The 18927-nt window shown below is 41.7% G+C and overlaps 1 protein-coding gene across 3 annotated transcripts in view; it reads left to right on the forward strand.

Moving 5' to 3' along the window:
• Positions 1-18927, forward strand: part of NKD1 (NKD inhibitor of WNT signaling pathway 1) — a 134123-nt gene that overhangs the window by 836 nt on the left and 114360 nt on the right. Inside the window, exons 2-3 of one of the 3 annotated variants that reach the window (XM_042438316.1) lie at positions 211-243; positions 1366-1517. In XM_042438316.1, the coding sequence (XP_042294250.1) occupies positions 211-243; positions 1366-1517 (185 nt within the window). Of the gene's footprint in view, positions 1-210; positions 244-1080; positions 1518-18927 lie in introns of those variants that run through there. The other 2 variants (XM_042438317.1, XM_042438315.1) reach the window with 2 other exon arrangements.

Raw genomic sequence — 18927 nt, forward strand, 5'->3', positions numbered from 1 at the left:
CTTTTTTTGGCTCCAGCGTCCTACATTATGATTTGTGTGTGTATGTGCGGGGGGTGCCTTGTGCTCCTTGGTAGTGACAAGGAAAGGGGTCTGGGGTGCAAGGAGGAGAGGGTCGCCCTTAATTCTCCTTGGAGACTTCGCAGTCCCAAGCGATGGAGCTCTAACCCTCTCTCTGTCTTTTGTCTTTGCTGCGATGCTGCCTCCCTCCAGCCGCCGTCTCCAAGCCCCGAGAGAGTCCCGAAGGTAAGGCACAACTTTCCTCGCCTCTCCCTGCTAGCAGCCCGGACTCTGAGCCTCCTTTGCCCCGCAGGCAGCAGGGCACAGACACACACACACACAGAGATATGTATAGATGTGTATGTGATAGGGGCTTATATGTGTGTGGTGTAGGCTTATGTACATACATACATGTGGGCTTATATATGTGTGTGTGTGTGTGTGTGATGTGGGCATATATATATATAATGTGGGCTTATATACATGTGCGTGTATGTGATGTGGGTTTATATGTGTGTGTGTGCGCGTGCGCGCACTGTGGGCTGATATATATGTGTGTGTGTGTATATATATATATATGGGCTTATGTGTGTGTGTGATGGGACTTATACACACACACACATGATGTGGGCTGATATGTGTGTGTAATGTGGGCTGATATATATATGTGTGTGTGTTAGTGTGTGAGATGTGGACATATATATATATATATATATATATATATATAATATGTGGGCTTATATATATGTGTGTGTATGTGCACAATGTGGGCTGCTATATATTTGTATACATATATATATATATATCTATAGTGGGTTTATGTGCGATGTGATAGGACATACTATATATATTATTATACACAACATACACAACACACATCTACATATACACACAACACATATCATGTGGGCTGTATGTGTGCGTGTGTGGGTGATATCTATTCTATATGTGTATTATTATATCCACATCACACCCACACACATGCTCACAAACTTTTCTGCTGGAGAACGTATATATACACACACACACACAGAGATCCCCTAGTGGGTGGTTGGCTTTGGGATTCCCAGGGAGCCCCCAGAGTGTGTTCAGGGCAGTGTGTGTCTGTGTGTCTCTGTGCCTCTTTTGTGCTCCTGGTTTGGTTCTCTGCACCCGTTCTCTCCCCACCCTCTTCTCCTTGCTTTGTCCCGCCTTGGTGGTCCTGGGTTGGATGGATGAATGGATAGATGGATGGGAGAAGGGGTAACTTGGGAGCCAGAGAATGGAGATTTCCTCCCCATTTATTTTTTGGGGGGATTGTGAGATATGGTGTCTCTTGTGGTCCTGGAGTCCATTACAACTTCTTTTTCTCTTTATCCCAAATCCCAGGTGATAGTTTTGCTGTAAATGCCTCCCTGGCTAGGAAAGGACTGGAGGACTGGATGGTGAACCAGAAACACTCCAGCGGCAGCACCAGCACCAGCCTGGCATTCCCGCCAGGTTGCCAACACAGGGCTCTGGGCAAGCTCTCAGGCTCCAGGGTAAGAGATGGGGTCTTTCTGCTTCACTTTTTGGGGGGTGGAGGTGGGGAATAAACTGGCCTGTCTACTACCCTCTGAGCTTCCCTCCTGGGATCTTCTAAGTTGGATCTCATGGAGGAGGCACACCACACTTTTTCTCCTTCTCCATCCTTGTAACTTTCCTGCTTGCCTTTGGGAGTTGATTCTTTGCCATCCAAGCCTTGGAAGATAAAGTTAGGAGGTGAGAAGCCTGGCCAAACCATGGTCTGGATTGTCTACCTGCCCTTGGTTTGGTGCAGGGGGAAGAAGATGCTGTTTTTTAAAATGAATATGATGAAGAGATGGTTCTTCTCCCTTCCAGATCAGATTCCTTGTCAAGTTTTCCAAAAGGGACAAGAGGAGGATCTTGCTCTCTCTCTCTCTGTATGTGTCTGTGCAAGAATTTCATGTGTTGCCTGGTGTTGTTACCTGGTTATTCTTCTCTGGTTTAGGATATCAGATAGGATTTCTTTGTTCTTGTGGATTTCTTAGCCAGCCATGGAGGGATCCTGAGATGGTCTCTGCTGAAGTTTGCTTCAGGGTCAGTGCCATGGGCTTTGGCTACTTAAGGATTTGTAATTTGACTTCTCCTTGCAAGTTTCTCCAAAAGTGCCTTGGAGAGGGTTGTCTTTTCTCTTGTCTGGTAATGCCTCGCTCTCCACTGCTGCCTCTTGAAAGACAAAATGGAATCAAGAGGGAGAGAGGCAAAGAGGAATGGAGTGTGTGTGTGTGTTCTCTATTGTTCTTCAGGCCATTGTTTTCAGGTTGTTGAAGAGGGAGGCACCTTTTTGTGGTTCCAGTATCCTTTGAGACATCTCTGGATGTCTGGAAAAAACAACAGTGGCTGAAGGCTATGGCCAAAGCATCCAGGATCAAGAATATTTACCTTCTAGTGGCATCTCTTTTTTTAAAAAAAGAGTAGCAAGTTTTATTTGGCAGAAGCTTTCATGGGCTGCATCCAAACTGCAGAAACAATCCAGTTTGACACCACTTTAACAACCAGGGCTCAATGCAATGTAGTTTGTTGTGGTGCCAGTGCTCTCTGATAGAGAAGGCTAAATATCTCTCAGAACGATACATCCCAGAATTCCATATCATCGAGCCATGGCAATTAAACTGATGTCAGACTAGATTACTTCTGTGGTGTGGATGCAGCCTTGGACTCCAGCATTTAAGGAATTGAGTTGCAGATCACAAAAGCTTATACAAATAAAACTTGTTAGTCTTTTCAAGACAGTCTTTTAGTTTCCTCTTCTACAACCATTGCTGCAATGGTACCAGGAAAGTCTTCAGCAAAACTTTAGATGCCTAGAGGTTCAAGAAATGTTGTCAGCCTTAAAATGTATTGGGTCAGGAGAGGAAACTCCTTAATGGTGTTCTTTGCAGATCATTTTGTCTTGAGGTGGTTCTCAAATATGTGGGGCCTGTATTCCTTCATGCTGAGTTCTGTGCAGTGGGAGTGAGCCCCATTGTACAAAGTGGGGCATGTTACTGAATAAATATGCATGGGAGCAGACTGCAAGTACTTTAATTACTTTTTAGATGTGTGTCTTTCAGCTTTTCCTGTATAACAGGATTTAGTTTTTTTCCCATCCTCAAAAACAGATGTACAAACCTTCCTCCATTACTTTCTTGTACATCTGTTTTTGAGCCGGAACTTAACTGATCACTTCTCAAAATATATACAGCAGCGATTCTTAAAGCCATTAGAGAAAGAACATCCAAACTGCAGAGCACAGGTTTTCCCATCTATGACAGCGACAGCAAAGCTTTTCTGATAAACTGATGTCTAATGGCAGCATGCTTAAGTTATGCCAAAACTTAGCTCTGTCCCAAGATTGTTCTTTTGGAACATCAAAGAGAAAAATAACTTCCGAAAAACATCACTAGAATAATCTAGCCAACACTGCAAAAAGTCTTTAGCAATAGCATCAAGAGGCAATGGCTGAGTCACACGGTCTATATGATAAGAAATGATATCTTCTGATTAAATGCTTGTCTCAATAATTTCTTCATCTTTGGTTGGTTTGCTACACTTTGAGGTGGATGGTATTGACATGCTGCTGAATCATTAGAGAGGATATCACCTTGATAGCACCCGGCTGATTAGAAGAGATGAGCAAACTTTGCTTGCAGATGATAGAAGCAAATTTCTGCAACCGGATGAATGTGTAATGGAAGTACGGTGGGTTGAAGCAGGCTTGCAAATCTGTCCTCAAAAGTGTGTGGTCCTCGTTCTTGTTAACAAAGCGGTAATAATAATTTGTGGCAGGAAAAAAGTCGTATTTTTTACTATGTCATCTGGGGGCAGTTCTTACCTGCCAGAGATGAGGACTTGTCTCCCTAGAGGAATACAATTAAAGTATAATTGAAGTATTTGTGAATCACGTTTGACGTGTTTCCTACGTTCTTCAGGGCAAAACATATTGCCGGAGTATGGAACATTAGGATCCTGCAGGTGTTGTTGGGTTACAGTTTCCATCCTCCCTGACCCTTGGCCATGCTGATGGGAGTTGCCACCCCAAAATACCTTGTGAACCACATGTTTCATCATCCTAGTGTACAACTTGTGATCAAGGTGACTGTATTAAGATGAAATGAGAAAGTTTCTGTCCAACCTTTTAGTGAGGCAAGAGTGTTGTTGCTGTCATAGATGGAAAAACCCATGCTCTACAGGTTGAAGAGTCATTGCTGTAAATATTTTGAGATGTGATCACTTCAGTTCAGACTATGTGGGAAATGTTATTCTTAGCTGAATGATGTATTTGTAGCTTGTATATGTATATCTCTCTACCTGTAACTGTTTAAAATCACCCTAATGCTCTAAAGGAACCAAATCCCATCAGATGTTTGAAGCTAAGCAGGGTCTGCCCTGGTTAGTACTTGGATGGGAGACTGCCAACCAATACCAGGTGCTGTAGGCTATATTTTAGAGGAAGGAACTGGCAAAACCACCTCAGAACATTCCAAGTCGAAGAAAATTTTATGAAATTCATGGGGTTGCCACAGGTTGACATGTGCCTTGAAGGCGCATAGATACATATAACTGAATGCAACATTGGGGGTGTGTGTGATGTGTACTCATATCTGTCATTTTGTAGGGGGAAAAGACTAAAGGAATTCAGTACCAGACCACACATAGTTTAAATACTCAACAAATCTTTGTGTTAATTTGAAATATTTCTCAATATTTATTAGCAAGCTTATAGCCAACCTATTTTCAAGTGAATAGCTCAGTCATTAGGTTAATTGGCCACATAATATTTTACTATAGCAGAAGAGGGAGCCAGCATGATGTCCTGCTGAGGGTGTTAGACTAGGTCTCTGGAGACTAGGGTTCGAATCCTTGCTCAGCCATGGAGATCCATTTAGTGCATGTTACATTCTCTCAACCTCAGATGAAGGCAAGGGCAAAACCCCCTCTGACCAAATCTTGTCAAGAAAACCTTGTCAGTCTTAGGGTGGTCATAATTCAGAAATGACCTAAAGGCACACAACAACAACAATTTGCTCAGATATCCTTTTCCAATCATAGTGTTCATTCCAGTTTGAGACCATTTTAACTGCCTTGGCTCAATATTAGGGAATTCCAGGAACTGTAGTTTTGCGAGACATTTAGCCTTCTCTGTCAAAGGGCTCTGGTGCCTCAATAAACCACAATTCCCAGGCAGTTAAAGCAGTCTCAACCTGGATTATTTCTGCAGTGTGTTTTGGACCAAGGTCACTAACTTTCATTATCTTGTGCTTGCATGGCTAATGTCCACACTGCCTGGCAATAATGGATGGGCATCCAAAGCATCTGGGCAGGCATCACTTTGGGAAAGATAGCCATAACCAAGTGTGGGAGATGTCTCCACCAAAGAGAAACTCGGTTGCTTTGAAGTTCTGTTCTGCTAAACACAGCATTGTGCTTTTATGTCTCCCCATTTAGAGTCTGAGCTATAAATACTTCCTGCTTGAAATAAGCCTTTGATCTTCCTCTTGTCCTATCCCAGATTTAATAAGAAAACTAATACTTTGCTAACTTTTGTCTGGTCATAGAATTATACAGTTGGAAGCTAGTGATTCCCAAACTCTGACCTTCCAGATGTTTTGGACTTTAACCCCCAGAACCCCAGACCACTGGCTAAAATGGCTATGGTTTCTGGAAACTGAAGTCCAAAACTTCAGGAGTCAAACCCCCTGAAATAGGAAATTACATAGCTAAAGCACTTCCAAAATATGTCGGATAAAAGACCTCCAGAGAAGGAGAATCTACTGCCTTCCAAGGAACTATGTTCCTAATGTTTAGGTGGAATCCCTTCCTTTGTAATCTGAATCCATTGCTTCATGTTCTAGTCTTTACGGCAGCAGATATTTAATTATGGCTATCATATCACCTTTTAATCTTCCCTTCTGCAAGCTAAACATACCCAGCTCCCTAAGCTGTTCCTCATAGGTTTTATGATCTTGGGCACCTTCCTCTGAACGAGTTCCAGCTTGTCAACATCTTTCAGTAAGAATACATTATTTTATATTTAAAAAGATCTACAGTATTTAGATTTTTTAGAGCCTAAATACCCTAAAAGTAGCAGATCTTGTCTGATCTTGGTAAAAGCTAAGCAGGGGCAGCTCTGGTTCGTACTTGAATGGAAAACCATCAATGAATCCCAGGTGTTGTAGGCTACAGTATATTTAAGAGGATGGAACTGGCAAAACCACTTCTGAGTATTCCTTACCTTACCTAAGAAAACCCTATGAGATTCATGGGTCTGCCATAAATGAACAAGTGCCTTGAAGGCACGCACAGATATAACTCTTAGCCAGAGAGGTCTAGTGCCTCATTGAACAACATGTCCCAGAATTACACGAGATGCAATTATGACAGTGAATGTGGAATCATAGTGCTATAAATATGTAGTGTGACAGACCCTAAAACTGTGGTCTAAGTGCTTTATTTATTTCTTACATTCCTCCATCTTTCCTCTGATATGCCTAAAATGGATTTCATTGTTCACCTTTCTCATGTTATCTTCGCAACAAACCTGTAATAAAGGTCAGGTTGAGAAATAGTGACTGGTCCAAGATCATGTAGTGAGTTTCATGCTGTCATGGGGATTTGGCTGAACCTGGATCTCTGTCTCTTAACTGTTGCACCACACAAACTTATAAACAAACTTGAATGATGCATTGCTGATGTTTCTGTAATTTTAATTCTGGAGCACAACATCCACACACCCCTCATCCTATGGGGAGAGATCTGTTTCAATAACTTAGTAAATTGGTATGGTTAAATGTTAGCCAGTATGTTTGACATGATGTAGGATTAAGGGGACACTATCAATGAATGGTTTTTCTTTTGGTGTGGTACCCATGAAAATTTGTGCTGATAAGTTCTGTGTGTACATATTTGTGTTTTGTCTTTCTGATTTTCAATAGTGGATAACTTCCTGAGACCATTCCCCCCCCTGGAGCAAAAGGAACATATTTGATTACTATTATATGAAGGATTTCACATCTAAAGCAGAGGAGGAAGTTTCTTGTTGCTGTGTATGGATTATCTGTTCTTTATTCAGCTGTTTATTTCGACCAACTGTTTTTTCAAACCTACAATATTTTTAAGGGGTCTCCCCACCCCAGCTTTGGTTCGATGCCAGGCAGAGCAAGGACTGATGGACTTTTAAAGACAGCATTTACTCAAGTCCAGTTTTCTTCTGTCTTCAAAGCTATAACAAATGTTGCTAGTTCTGACTTTTGCTTCCTTCTGAGCCAAAGGGGTGGGATTTGTGAAAGAGTGTAATTTTAATTTACTTGGCTTTTTGGAAAGTGTTGCGTGTGGGAAGCCTACACCTGGCCTTTCAAATCCTACGCCGTATCCCCATGTCCTGAGGCCTACGCTGTAGAAGCCAAGAACAAAACTTCAAATGTTCCTCTGACTCTCTGCTCCATCTTAGACACGTCTCTTATGACAGATGTTGGGGTGAGGATAGGACAGAGAACTGGGGGGGGGGGGAGGAAGTGCAACCCTATAGATATTAAGGGATAACTGTATGTGTATGTATGTATGTATGTGTGTGTGTATATGTGTGTATAGTGTATACACACACATATAAACACCTTGTTTTCAGGGCCACTTTCATGTCTAGGATTCTTCTTCTTCATTCTATGGATCAGAGAAAATAGACTAGGCATTGAGATCTGGGAACCTTACGTGTGTATCCTCAGAGTCAAGGTGCTGTCATGTGGCCCATGGATGTCTAAGGCCCCATATAGACAGGCCAAAATAAAGCTGTTTCAGGTCACTTTGGAGGTATGCTGTTTAAATGATGCATGTGTCCTAAGAGTCCGGAAGCCGTGCCAAAGCCACGATCCAGTCCTAAGCACAGCTTTGGTGCAGCTTCTGGACTCTTAGGATGCATGCATCATTTAAACAGCATACCTCCAAACTGACCTGAAACAGCTTTATTTTTGCCTGTCTATATGGGGCCAAAGTTTCCCTAAACATTTGGATGGTGAGAAGAATGTGCTATGGACTAATGAAATGTGGCTGCTTCAGAAGACAAGTTTGTCAGAGAAAATGCACTACCCATGCTGATAGTTTGGGAGCATGGCAATGTGGGCATTCATCACCAAAGAACCTCTGCAAGTAGGAGTGTCACGAAGATGAGATTAGTGAATCGGTCAGTAATCTAGCAAAAATCTGGATTCCAAGGTAATTATCCTCAAATGATAAACAGTGGTAAAATTAAAAGCCATGCTGCCTTGGCCATATGGAAAGAGTTAGGTATCCCCTCTTAGTTTCAAAGCCTTGTGCTGTAGGCCAAATTCGCATACACGAGGAGGGAGCAAAACACAAATCCAAGCTCTTCTCATTGCAAAATTTATAATGTTGAGTTTGAAGCGTCATCTGGCAAAGTTTGTGGAGATATGGAATTGTGTGTGTGTTTATCTGTCCACATTTTCCAGATAGTTCAGATCTGACGTGGTGCATTTGTTAATTTGGATGCTGGCAAGGAAGTCAAAACGGCCCTTGAACTTTCCTCAGTTTGTAAAAAAACAATTGAGGTGGAATCTCTTTTCCTGGAGCTTGCATCCATTGCTCCGGGTCCTAGTTTGCCCTGCCTTATGTGTGAGAATTAAAATAAGGCTGAAAAATGGCACATTGGAGAAGTACACTTGGAATAGTTATCGTGTTTCGATTCTTCAAGTTGTTGAATAAGCATATTCAACAACCTGAGATGGGATTCAGTGCCATGTTGTTTTTAACAGCTAATTAAGATGAAGTGAAGAGGATTAATTCTGTGTAGATTCTTACCTGGCTTTACATTGTGTTGAACTCAGTGGCAGGGGGTATTTCTGGGGATAAAACCAGGATACCCCTGTAAATGGATTAAATCCTTGGTTTAAAGTCTCATTTAGAGAGCTGCTGAAGATGAGAAAAATGTTGTTGAATGCACTTATGGACATATGGAAGTGTCCTTTACACACCAGAGTTTATTAAAGGAAGGTTTCTTCATATGCTTTTGTGAGATTCTGTAATAAGACCCAGGAGGGGCTAAATAAGTGGTATTTTTATAGCCTCCCTCCTTCCATTCCAGAAGATGCTAGGATGACTTTTTATGGTTTTCTTTGAACCGGCTTGGTAAAAGAGGGGGGAGAGAAGGGAACCGCTAGAGTATTGAAACTTTGTAAGGGCCGACGTTTCCTTCAGAAGAAGCAAAATATAATTCAGTGATGATCTTTTAAAACAAAGCAGAATGTTCGTTCTGTAAACCTCCCGCCAGTCCAGCTGTTGGCCTTTATAGAACATTTTTTTGAAAGGCCACGGATTCTGTTTCCTGCATGCTAGGCTTCAAAACCTGGTTGAAAAGTAAACTGCAGATGTTGAAGCGTTTTGGGAAGAGTTTACATCTGCGGAGCATGAGTTTCTCTTTTCTTTTGAACGCCTTTGCAACTGGAAGACTCCTGCTGTGGAGGCTTGTAGCGCTGGCCTTCCGAGCTTTTGTTTAATAGCAGGCTGAAATGTTAAACATACAGCCGCTTCCTTGAAAGTCTGCCTGTTGCTGTGTTGATAATAGAACTGATCATTCTTAACAGTGAGTTCACTGAAGTTTCTAGTCCATTTGATTTTTAGTTGCTGCTGTTATTTGAAATCAAGTCAATATCATTATGGCAACCCTATGAAAAGGAGCTCTTGGCCCTCTATTGCCCTGTTCAGGGCTGTGGCAACCCTAGTTGAATCTATTCACCTATAGTGTGACCTTCCTTTTATCCTACTAAAGGTAAAGGCTTTCCTTTTGACTGTGATTCTTTAGATGTCTCCAACTGCAGGGAGTGGTGCTCATCTCCATTACTAAGCCAGCATTGTCAAAGATGGCTCCATGGTCATGTGACAAATATGACTACACAGAATGCTGTTACCTTCCCACCAAAGTGGTACCTATTGATCTACTTGCACTTTTACATGCTTTTGAACTGCTTGGTTGGTAGAGCTAGTGATGGGAGTTCACTCTGTCATGTGGCAATTGGGACTCAAATTGCCAGTCTGACAACCATACAATCAACAGAGCCAGCATCTTAACCGCTAAGCCACCGCACCCCTACCTCCTTCTGCTTCCCACTTTACCAGCGTGATCATCTTTTCCCTATGAATTATGTCCGCTCATGATCTATCTACAGCAGTGATTCTTAATTTGTGGTCAACAGACCCCCAGGGTCTTCATAGGGGGTTCACAAAGATTGAAGGCTGCTTAGCCCACCTCCTCCCCATAAGTAGAGTGGCCACAAGACAAAAGCCAAGGCAATGGCTGGCAGGCTGGGCACTGCACATTGCCATTCAATCCGCTTCAGATGCAAGTTGGTGCGAAGAAGCAGAAGAAAAGTCCAACACCTCTGAGGGAATAGGGTACTTGTTAATGGTTCAGTATTTGGGATGGTGGTGATGACAATGATGATGGTGATGATGATGATGACGATGATGATGATTTCTTGAGTTAAGTCTTGGGGGTCTGCAGGAAGAGAAGGCATTTAGAGGGAGTCTATGAGGATGGCCAAATACCTAGGGACAGCCATGATCATAGACTCCCTCTAAACGCCTTCTCTTCCTGCAAACCCCCAAGACTTAACTCAAGAAATCATCATGGCTGTCTCTAGGTATTTGGCCATCCTAGGCAAGAAATATTTTGGCATCCCTGTCGCCCCTCATAATTATTTTCACCCCTTGATTTCCGCTGTTTCGTTTGTTCAAGTTAAACATGACATAAAACTTTGGTTCCAATCTCTCGTCATAGTCCATGGTATCTATAGAGCTCTTCTCCAAAAGCACATTTTAAATGAGTTAATTTTCTACCTGTCAGCTCTCTTCACTGTCCAGCTTTCACACCCATGCATAGAAATTGGAAACATTGTGGCATGGATGATTCTGACTTTGGTATCTAATGATACATCTTTTCAATTGAGCATCTTCTGTAGCCCTTTCATAGCTGCTTCCCAAATCATAGTTGTCTTTTGATTTTTTGACTAAAGCCTCAATTTTTGTGAAGCTCTGAGTTGTAGTTAACTTTAGCCCTGCCAATGAGGCCCAGCAAAGTGCTAAAAACTGGAATGGCGTGCTTACCACTATTAGCAGAGGCTACACTTACCAGTATCAAGCATTTGTGACCATATTCTTAATTGCTTGGAGTCTGTACTGAAATGTGATTGCAGTGTATCCACACTACACAGTTTGAGCACTTTACATGCCATGGCTCTGTTCTGTACAACAACTGCCTTAGTGCATCAAATTGAGTTTGAAAAGCCAAGTAGAAAAGTAGTTTTGCAAGCCACTGAAACAGGCCTGTTTATCAACATCTGACTTGAAAACAATACCAGCATGGTTCAGTGTCCTACAAAACGTTAATACTAAATAAATCTTGAAAACTAGCGGTCATTGAGAAATGGATGGATACATACATTATAGGGCCTTGTGGATCCATTTGCAATGCCTCTGAAGAATTTCACTGTGTTATCTCTTAATGAAGCCATTAATGCAACCTCTGCTGTCAAGGTTGATGGTTTCACTCCACTTTAAAGCTTCCTTTATACTCAGCTATTACACTGTGCAGGCAATTCTGATTTTAACAGCTGCCCATTACAGGTGGATATTGTTTTGCCTGATATAATTTCAGTGCACGCAGACCACAGAGGAAAAAAGCACTGGGAAAACCATCTCCAGCAAAAGTTGGATGTAGTAAAATTGATGAGAAAGACAATGTAGCAGATGACAAAGAATGCAGGCCGTCCTTTAGGATTCCTTATGAAAGAGAAATAAGTTTCTGGTCCTTATGCTTGCAAAGGGGGGGGGGAAGCAGAATCTCTTTTTGCTTAAAAGGTCTAGTTCTAGTGGCTAGAAGAAACCTCAGAAAGAGTCCCAGATGATATTGCTCACTAAACTTTATTGTCATTTTGAGGAGCCACAGTGGATTTATACAATGGGATGTCAGCGTTTACAGGTCTTTGGGTCAACCTACATTGAGTATGAGACTCAGCAGGTGAGCAGAGGGTTGTCTCCCTTTCTAGCATGCCAGGAATTTCTTTCCTGAAATGCAATGCTTCACAGTATCCGGAGTCAAAGGTGCCTGACCAGTGGTGAATGTGCCATCGTAAATGAAACACATTTCTTCTTTCACTCCCAGCTCTGATGGGACACTTTTAAATTCATTAGAAACATCTGTATGAAGCATGTAAATGAATTACTTTTTATTTATTTCTGCCTTGCTTTATTTATTTCTGCCTCCCATCCATTGCTGGAAGGCTCGGGTAGATGGTAATATACTTAAAACAATATGTTTGAAATGGTAAACACATAATGATAGGTTCCAGCTGCAGGAAAAGGAGGGAAATAGAAAGGTCCCTTCTTTCAGCTGTACTGTCATTGACTTCTCCTTCACAGAAGGCCTGAGACTCACCACCCAAAACTACCACAGGGTCAGTAAGTCTCGCTGCTCACCCACACCTAGAGATGCCTCTCTTAGTGGACATTCCAGCCTAAGAAACTGTGGAGAGATGTTGCCAACCAGAGTTGGAAGTAGTATACTTTATGAAAACCATGTGGTAGGGTGATGAGATCATGGATGCCCATGTCTAAGGATCTGGGAGGCAGTTCATGACTGCCAAGATTCATGGGGGAGTGAGAGAATTCACATAGACTCCTACCATGACAAGAAAACAACACTTGAACAAGCAGAACTGGAAGTGGCTGGAAGTCCAGTTCTAGTTCCAGGGGAAATGAAGTCTGTTTTATAAAAAAGATGTGTGTGTTTTGGATGAGGAGGCTAATGGTCACACCTGGAGGTTTCAAAGGCTGCATCTGTACTGCAGAAATAATCCAGTCTGAGGCCATTTTGACTGCCATGGTTCAGTGGTATGGAACTGTAGGAACTGCAGTTTTGTGAGACATTTAGCCTTCTCTGTAGAGAGCTCTGGTGCCACAAACAAACTACAATTCTCAGAATTCCATAGCACTGAGCCATGGCAGTCAAAGTGGTGTCAAACTGGATTATTTCTGCAGTACGGCTGCAGCCAAGGACTGACAATTCACTTTTTTTCCCTCTCAAAAAATCTGGAGACAGAGGAGAGGCTGGGAGAGGTACTCTGGGTCATTCTTCTTCCATCATTTAATGTAGCCATCCCCCCATAACTATAAAAAGTTACAATTATTTTGCTACAAAAGGAGTAACAGTTCTTGTTAAATTAATATCTATATGTAATGCAATTATGCCTTTCTTATTGGGAAAAAATTAATCACAAATGATCGTTACAACTAACTAATCGTTTAACTGCTTATTCCAAGCTGAGCATCAGTCATAGTTAGGGGCTGCAAATGGATATTAAATGCTACAAACAATTTCTTTTGTGGTGCTTTGTATGTGAGAGAGACTGTGTGTGAATGTGTGCAAATGCACATGTGTATGCGAGAGAAAAAGAAGGTCCTCTTGAGCAAGTAAGGTCCAGAATAGTGAAATTTGCTCATAAGCTCTTGGATTTTGGATCAAGCAACTTGGTCTTTGGTGTAAACTAATGCCTCTAACATCTGTTAACTGTGTTACATGCTAGATGGGTGGATATGTGGTTTCTGGACCGTGTGTGTGTATGTGTGTGTGTTGTACATCCAGGAAGGAGAGAGAGACTCTCTTTTTCCTTTCTGCTTTTGTGATTATGGCAGAGTTTAATGTATCTGTGAGCATTACTGTGCCAGCTTTAGAGGATTAGGCATATTGAGGTTCCCATTAAAGTCTAACTCTGTGATTTCAAGATCTGTGGAAGGAAATCATGCATGGGTGTTTGATCTTGGGGTGCAGCCGCACATGCTGTGAGGTATGAAATAAGGGGATGTGCTCAGTAGGGAAGTGACAGTACAAAGTGCCGTCTTGCAGGAGGAATGGGATTTGGGAGCAGATTTGGATCTTTTGATCTGCTGTGTGATGTGAACGATGCGTGATACAGAGGCGACGCTTCTCTCTCTCTCTTTTTGTCTTGGGGGTGGGAGGAGGGCGTGTCGGGGTGCCCTTGGAGGTAACTTGCCATGTCAGATTCTTCAATGGGCAAGGATGGTGTGAGCCAAGGACACGCAGTTCTTGTTCCTGTTGTCAGTGCAGGAGAAGAGACAGACTAAAGAGAGCCTGGGGGATTCACTACTCTGGGGAATGGAAAGCAGCATCAACGTTTTCTATTCTGCAAGTACAAAAAAAGGACGAAGGAAAGGGGAAAAAAAGGGATGGTGGCCAGCATATTATGGGATGGTAGGAAGGTGGTGGCAATGGAGGGGTGGGGCTGGGAAGATTACTTATAAATATAAAAACATTAATGCAAATGATGTGTGGTCCTTTTTAGGGACTGCATTAACCAGAACAGAGTGCCCTCTGTGTGTAGGACTTTCTTCCTAACCTATATGGTAAGGGGCATGCTGTCACAACATGAAGTAAATTGTTAAAATGACCTGTTGCTTCTTTCAAAAAGAAAATGACTGTACTGTATTGAGGAATTCTATCCCTACCAAACTCTGATAATGTTGTTGGCTTGAAACCTGGATTTCTAATTTCTACCCAAACCCTGTCTAATACCTGCCTGAAACTTGACTTCAGTATACAGTTGTCCCTCCATATTTGCAGCTTTGACTTTTCCGGGTGTGATTATCTGCAGTTTAATATGCTTTCTCTGCCAGAAGTTGACCATGGAGCTCTGCTGGAGAACCTAGAAATTGGCCCTGGAGATTCCTGGAGATATATTCTCTTAGGCAAAAAGAATAATTTTTGTATTTGCAATTTTTCCATGTTCATGGGGATCCTTCAGCCCTAACGCCAACACATGTGAAGGGACCACTGTATTTGCTTTTTTTAAACTTTACATTTTTGTTTATGGACACACAAAGTGGTTTACAAGATTAAAAACAAAACAAATGGCATACAATTTCTAGAAACAAATTATCCTCCCTCCACCTAGATTACCTTTGGTCATATTCAAGTTCAGCTTTGGTTAGCAGAATCCAAGAACTTGCTAAAAGACTGGTTTCTGTGTATCCTGCCCTTTCTCCTCAAAACTGGGCAGCTTACAAAAACTAAAATGAAGCCAAGTAAAAGTAAAACCAAAGTAAATGCATTTAGAATGCAATTGAACTATTGATATATTAAAACTACTGAAAACAAAAGATAGAAGTCAGCATCAAAGAGGAAGCCCTACCAGTTTCCCTAAGGAGGGAATTCCAAAGCCTGGGAGCAGCCACTGAGAAGGAAACATACCTAGTAAGGCAATGGGACTAAAAAGGGGCTTCTCCCACAAATCTTAGAGGCTGGTCAAGCATGTATGAGAAAATAGTCTTTCAGATTGCCAAAACCAAAGCAAATTTATTGACTATCTTGGGGTCTTTCTTATCATTGTAAGCAGCTTTCACTATTTGGGTGGTACAGAACTTGAATGAATGAATGTTAATTGACATAGTGGTTTAAATGTTGGACTGTGACTCTGGAGACCAGGCTTTGATCCCGGCTCAACCATGAAACCCACTGGGTGACTCTGGACAAGTCAGATGCTCTCAACCTCAGGGGATGGCAAATGCAAACACCCTCTGAACAAATCTTGCCAAGAAACCCCCATGATAGGTTCATGGCCTTAGGGTCACCACAAGCCAGAAACAACTTGAAGTCACATAACAACAAGAAATGTAAATCATAGAATCATAGAATCATAGAGTTGGAAGAGACCACAAGGGCCATCCAGTCCAACCCCCTGCCATGCAGGAAATTCAAATATAGAATCATAGAATCATAGAGTTGGAAGAGAGAATAATCAATAATCAATAAAATCAATAATCATGCAACCTTCTGAACTATACCAAAGGGCTGTCTAAGCCATTATTTGCCAGTGTCCAACCAGAGGCCTATGGGGCTGGACACAAGAACAATATTCCTCTTTTTCTGTTGCTAACTAGCAACAAGCATTGGTTTGTTAGGTTTGCTGGATTGCAGTTATCATCATCCACAGATCAACATGCTATTCCATGTTTTCAAGTTGACTTGCCTTGTGACTGGATTTTATAGAAACCCAGCCCTTGTTCATAGTCACAGTCACTCCTTGTAGCCACAATGCAAGAAATAGGTCTTCTAAGTCATGGAAATCCCACAAAGTAAGCTAAATATAAGTGGCTCAATTTGCCTTTCACAAGGGGAGCTGAAAATGGAAACATTTATTTGGGGATTAAACAGAAGACTGCTATGTATTGCCAAGCAACTCACATTCACCTGATGTTTCTTCCTCTGTTTTCAAAAAGTATAGTTAGTCCTAGCCCTGTGTGGTCCAGATACATCAGTATGTTGAGCATATGGTGGCTCTCTAAGTGTTTTTGGATCACAGCTCCCATGATTGTTCACTGTTTCAAAAGTGGCTTGGTTGATGGAACTTGCAATACAGGGATGTGTGAAAGGTTACACATTTACCACCTTTTACCTGGGAATGGCTTGAACATAGCAGCTAATTCAGAGTGGAAGCTTAATCTTTCTTGCCTCTTTTGTGCCTTGGAGTTTTTATAATTACCGACATATCTATACTTTCCCTCCTTTTTTACTCATTCTTTGACTAGCTGGAACTATTTTAGCAATATTGTCTTTTAGATGATATTGAAGGAGGGACTGAGAAATGTAGAGGCTAAACAGACTGGTGTTATACGCTGGCATGGGGGCATGGTGTCTGCATGCCCTGATTCTGCCCTTATGCCAGCATCATGCCATGTGCCCAACTGCATGGCGGGGGACGTCATGGCATGTCATTGGCACAGCATTTAAATGTGCTGCGCCAAAGAAGTGTCAAACAACTGCTGCTGCAACAAGGGTACTCTTTTGCCGGCACTTAAAAGGAGCAGCATTTTGCCTTTCCTTTTAGCACTGGTAAAGCATCGGATTGTGGGGTTGCCACGGTCCCAATCTGGCACTGAAAGGGGCAGTCTGTCGAGCCCCATAGACTTAGGTTCAGTTGAAGCAATGTGTTTGCATTAAACAGTGCAATAACATTTGAGCTTTAAGAAAGATTGGGATGCTTCTCTAGCTGATCCTACTATAGCCATTTGTGCCTGCCTGTAACAGGCAAGGTAAACAGCAGCTGTTGCCAGAATCTCTTCCTGAGCATGAACAAAGAGCAAAGCAAAGAGAAAAAGAGAGGGCAGATAAGGCTGGCTCAACAACTGACCCAGCATGTGATAACGCACAGATGTGTAAATTTGGCCAGCAAAATGAAAATCGGAACAAAAGTGAAAAAGTCATCTTTGGATGCATTTTGTAAGAAGTCTTCAAATGCTCTCTTGAACATGCAAAATGTTTTTGTTGACTTATGGAAGGCTTATGTGAACCTGGTTGTTTCATTTCATATTTGTATAAGGTTAGTTTTGAATCAAAGGTTTGCTGAAACATGTTGACCTGCTCTACTTTTTTGTGGCATAGGAACTTATCTCCCACTTTTCCCCCCATGTTATTTTTGCCTTTGGTACAAAATTGTATGTTTGAGAAATGGAAACAGTACTAAAAATGCCTAGGAATACATCTAGTTCATTAACTGAGGCATACCTATATCTGGCTGAGTTGTCATAAATGTCTGTGGCACAAAGGCACCTTTTTATTCTTTTACAAGCAAAACTATCTCCGTCCAGTAATCTGAATAGCTATAATTTCTCGCTGAGTAAGGCCTTAATGCAATAACCCAAAATATCCTAGATGAATTTCTAAAGGGCCTTGAAGAAATCAATCGTCTTATCCTAGGGAAAAGCCTTTGATGTAATCCTGGTAAGTTTATACTGGGAGACTGCCTAGTTCTTTATGGTCAGCTTCAGAAATTCTGTATGGAAAGTAGATCATAGGCTGCCGTTTTTTAAAAAGAGAGAAAGTAAGTAGTTTTCTGAAGGTTGTGCCCTGTTTCACTGCTGACTGAGGCTCTAATGCAAGACCAGGTGGGAAGCAAGAGGCTTTTCAAAACAAGTACTTACAGCAAAATAAATAACACTTTCTATCTTTTTCCATGGAGGTGGGGGGATGAAAAATAGAAAAAAACCCTCCACAATCCTTGCTTCCATATGTATAAGTAAAAACTTTAATTTTATTTTGTGGATAAATGAGAACAGGAAATCTAAGGCTGCATCTGCACCGCAGAAATAATGTTGTTTGACACCACTTTTAACTGCCATGTCTCCATCCAATGAAATGTTAGGATTTGTAGTTTGTTGTGGTCCTAAAGCTCTCTGGCAGAGAAGGTTAAATATCCCACAAAACGGCAAAGCACAGAATTCCATAGTACTGAGCCATGTATTGAGTGATGTCAAAACTGCATTATTATTTCTGCAGTGCAGATGCAGCCTTGGATTAAATTTTAAAGAAATGCCTCATAAACTTTACTTACAAAGGGTTGTTCTTGAACATAGTGGTGGTGGTTATTATTATTATTTTAGTTCAGAGATATGAAGGAATTGTTTTTGCTTAGGGATGGATCTTAAATGGCGAGGGAATTGGCACTTTGAATTCTAAGAGGAGAAAAAAAGATATTCTTGAAAATACAAAATTATAGCAATTATAACAAACTTAGAGAACAATGGAACTGATCCCTTCTCTGACATACAGCCACATTCTACAACTGTCCCAGTTGAGCATGGATGGCCCTAGGTAATCCTCTCCCATCCCAATTTCTCAGCTGTTTTTAAGATCTCCCACTTCTTTTCTACTTCTCCTCTTTTTCCCATTGTCCTCAGCTTACTTCAGTTCCTGCAAAGTTGCAAACTGACCTCACACTGCAAAAGTAGTCAGTGCTCAACTCCGAAGTAGAGAGAGGAGAAGAAGGGTGGAATCTTGCCTTCCCAGTAGGCTCAGGAAAAGCAATCTGTTGCATCCTCTCCTAACTTTGG

The sequence above is a fragment of the Sceloporus undulatus genome, chromosome 8 (genome assembly GCF_019175285.1).
Source record: "Sceloporus undulatus isolate JIND9_A2432 ecotype Alabama chromosome 8, SceUnd_v1.1, whole genome shotgun sequence".
Classification (NCBI taxonomy): domain Eukaryota; kingdom Metazoa; phylum Chordata; class Lepidosauria; order Squamata; family Phrynosomatidae; genus Sceloporus; species Sceloporus undulatus.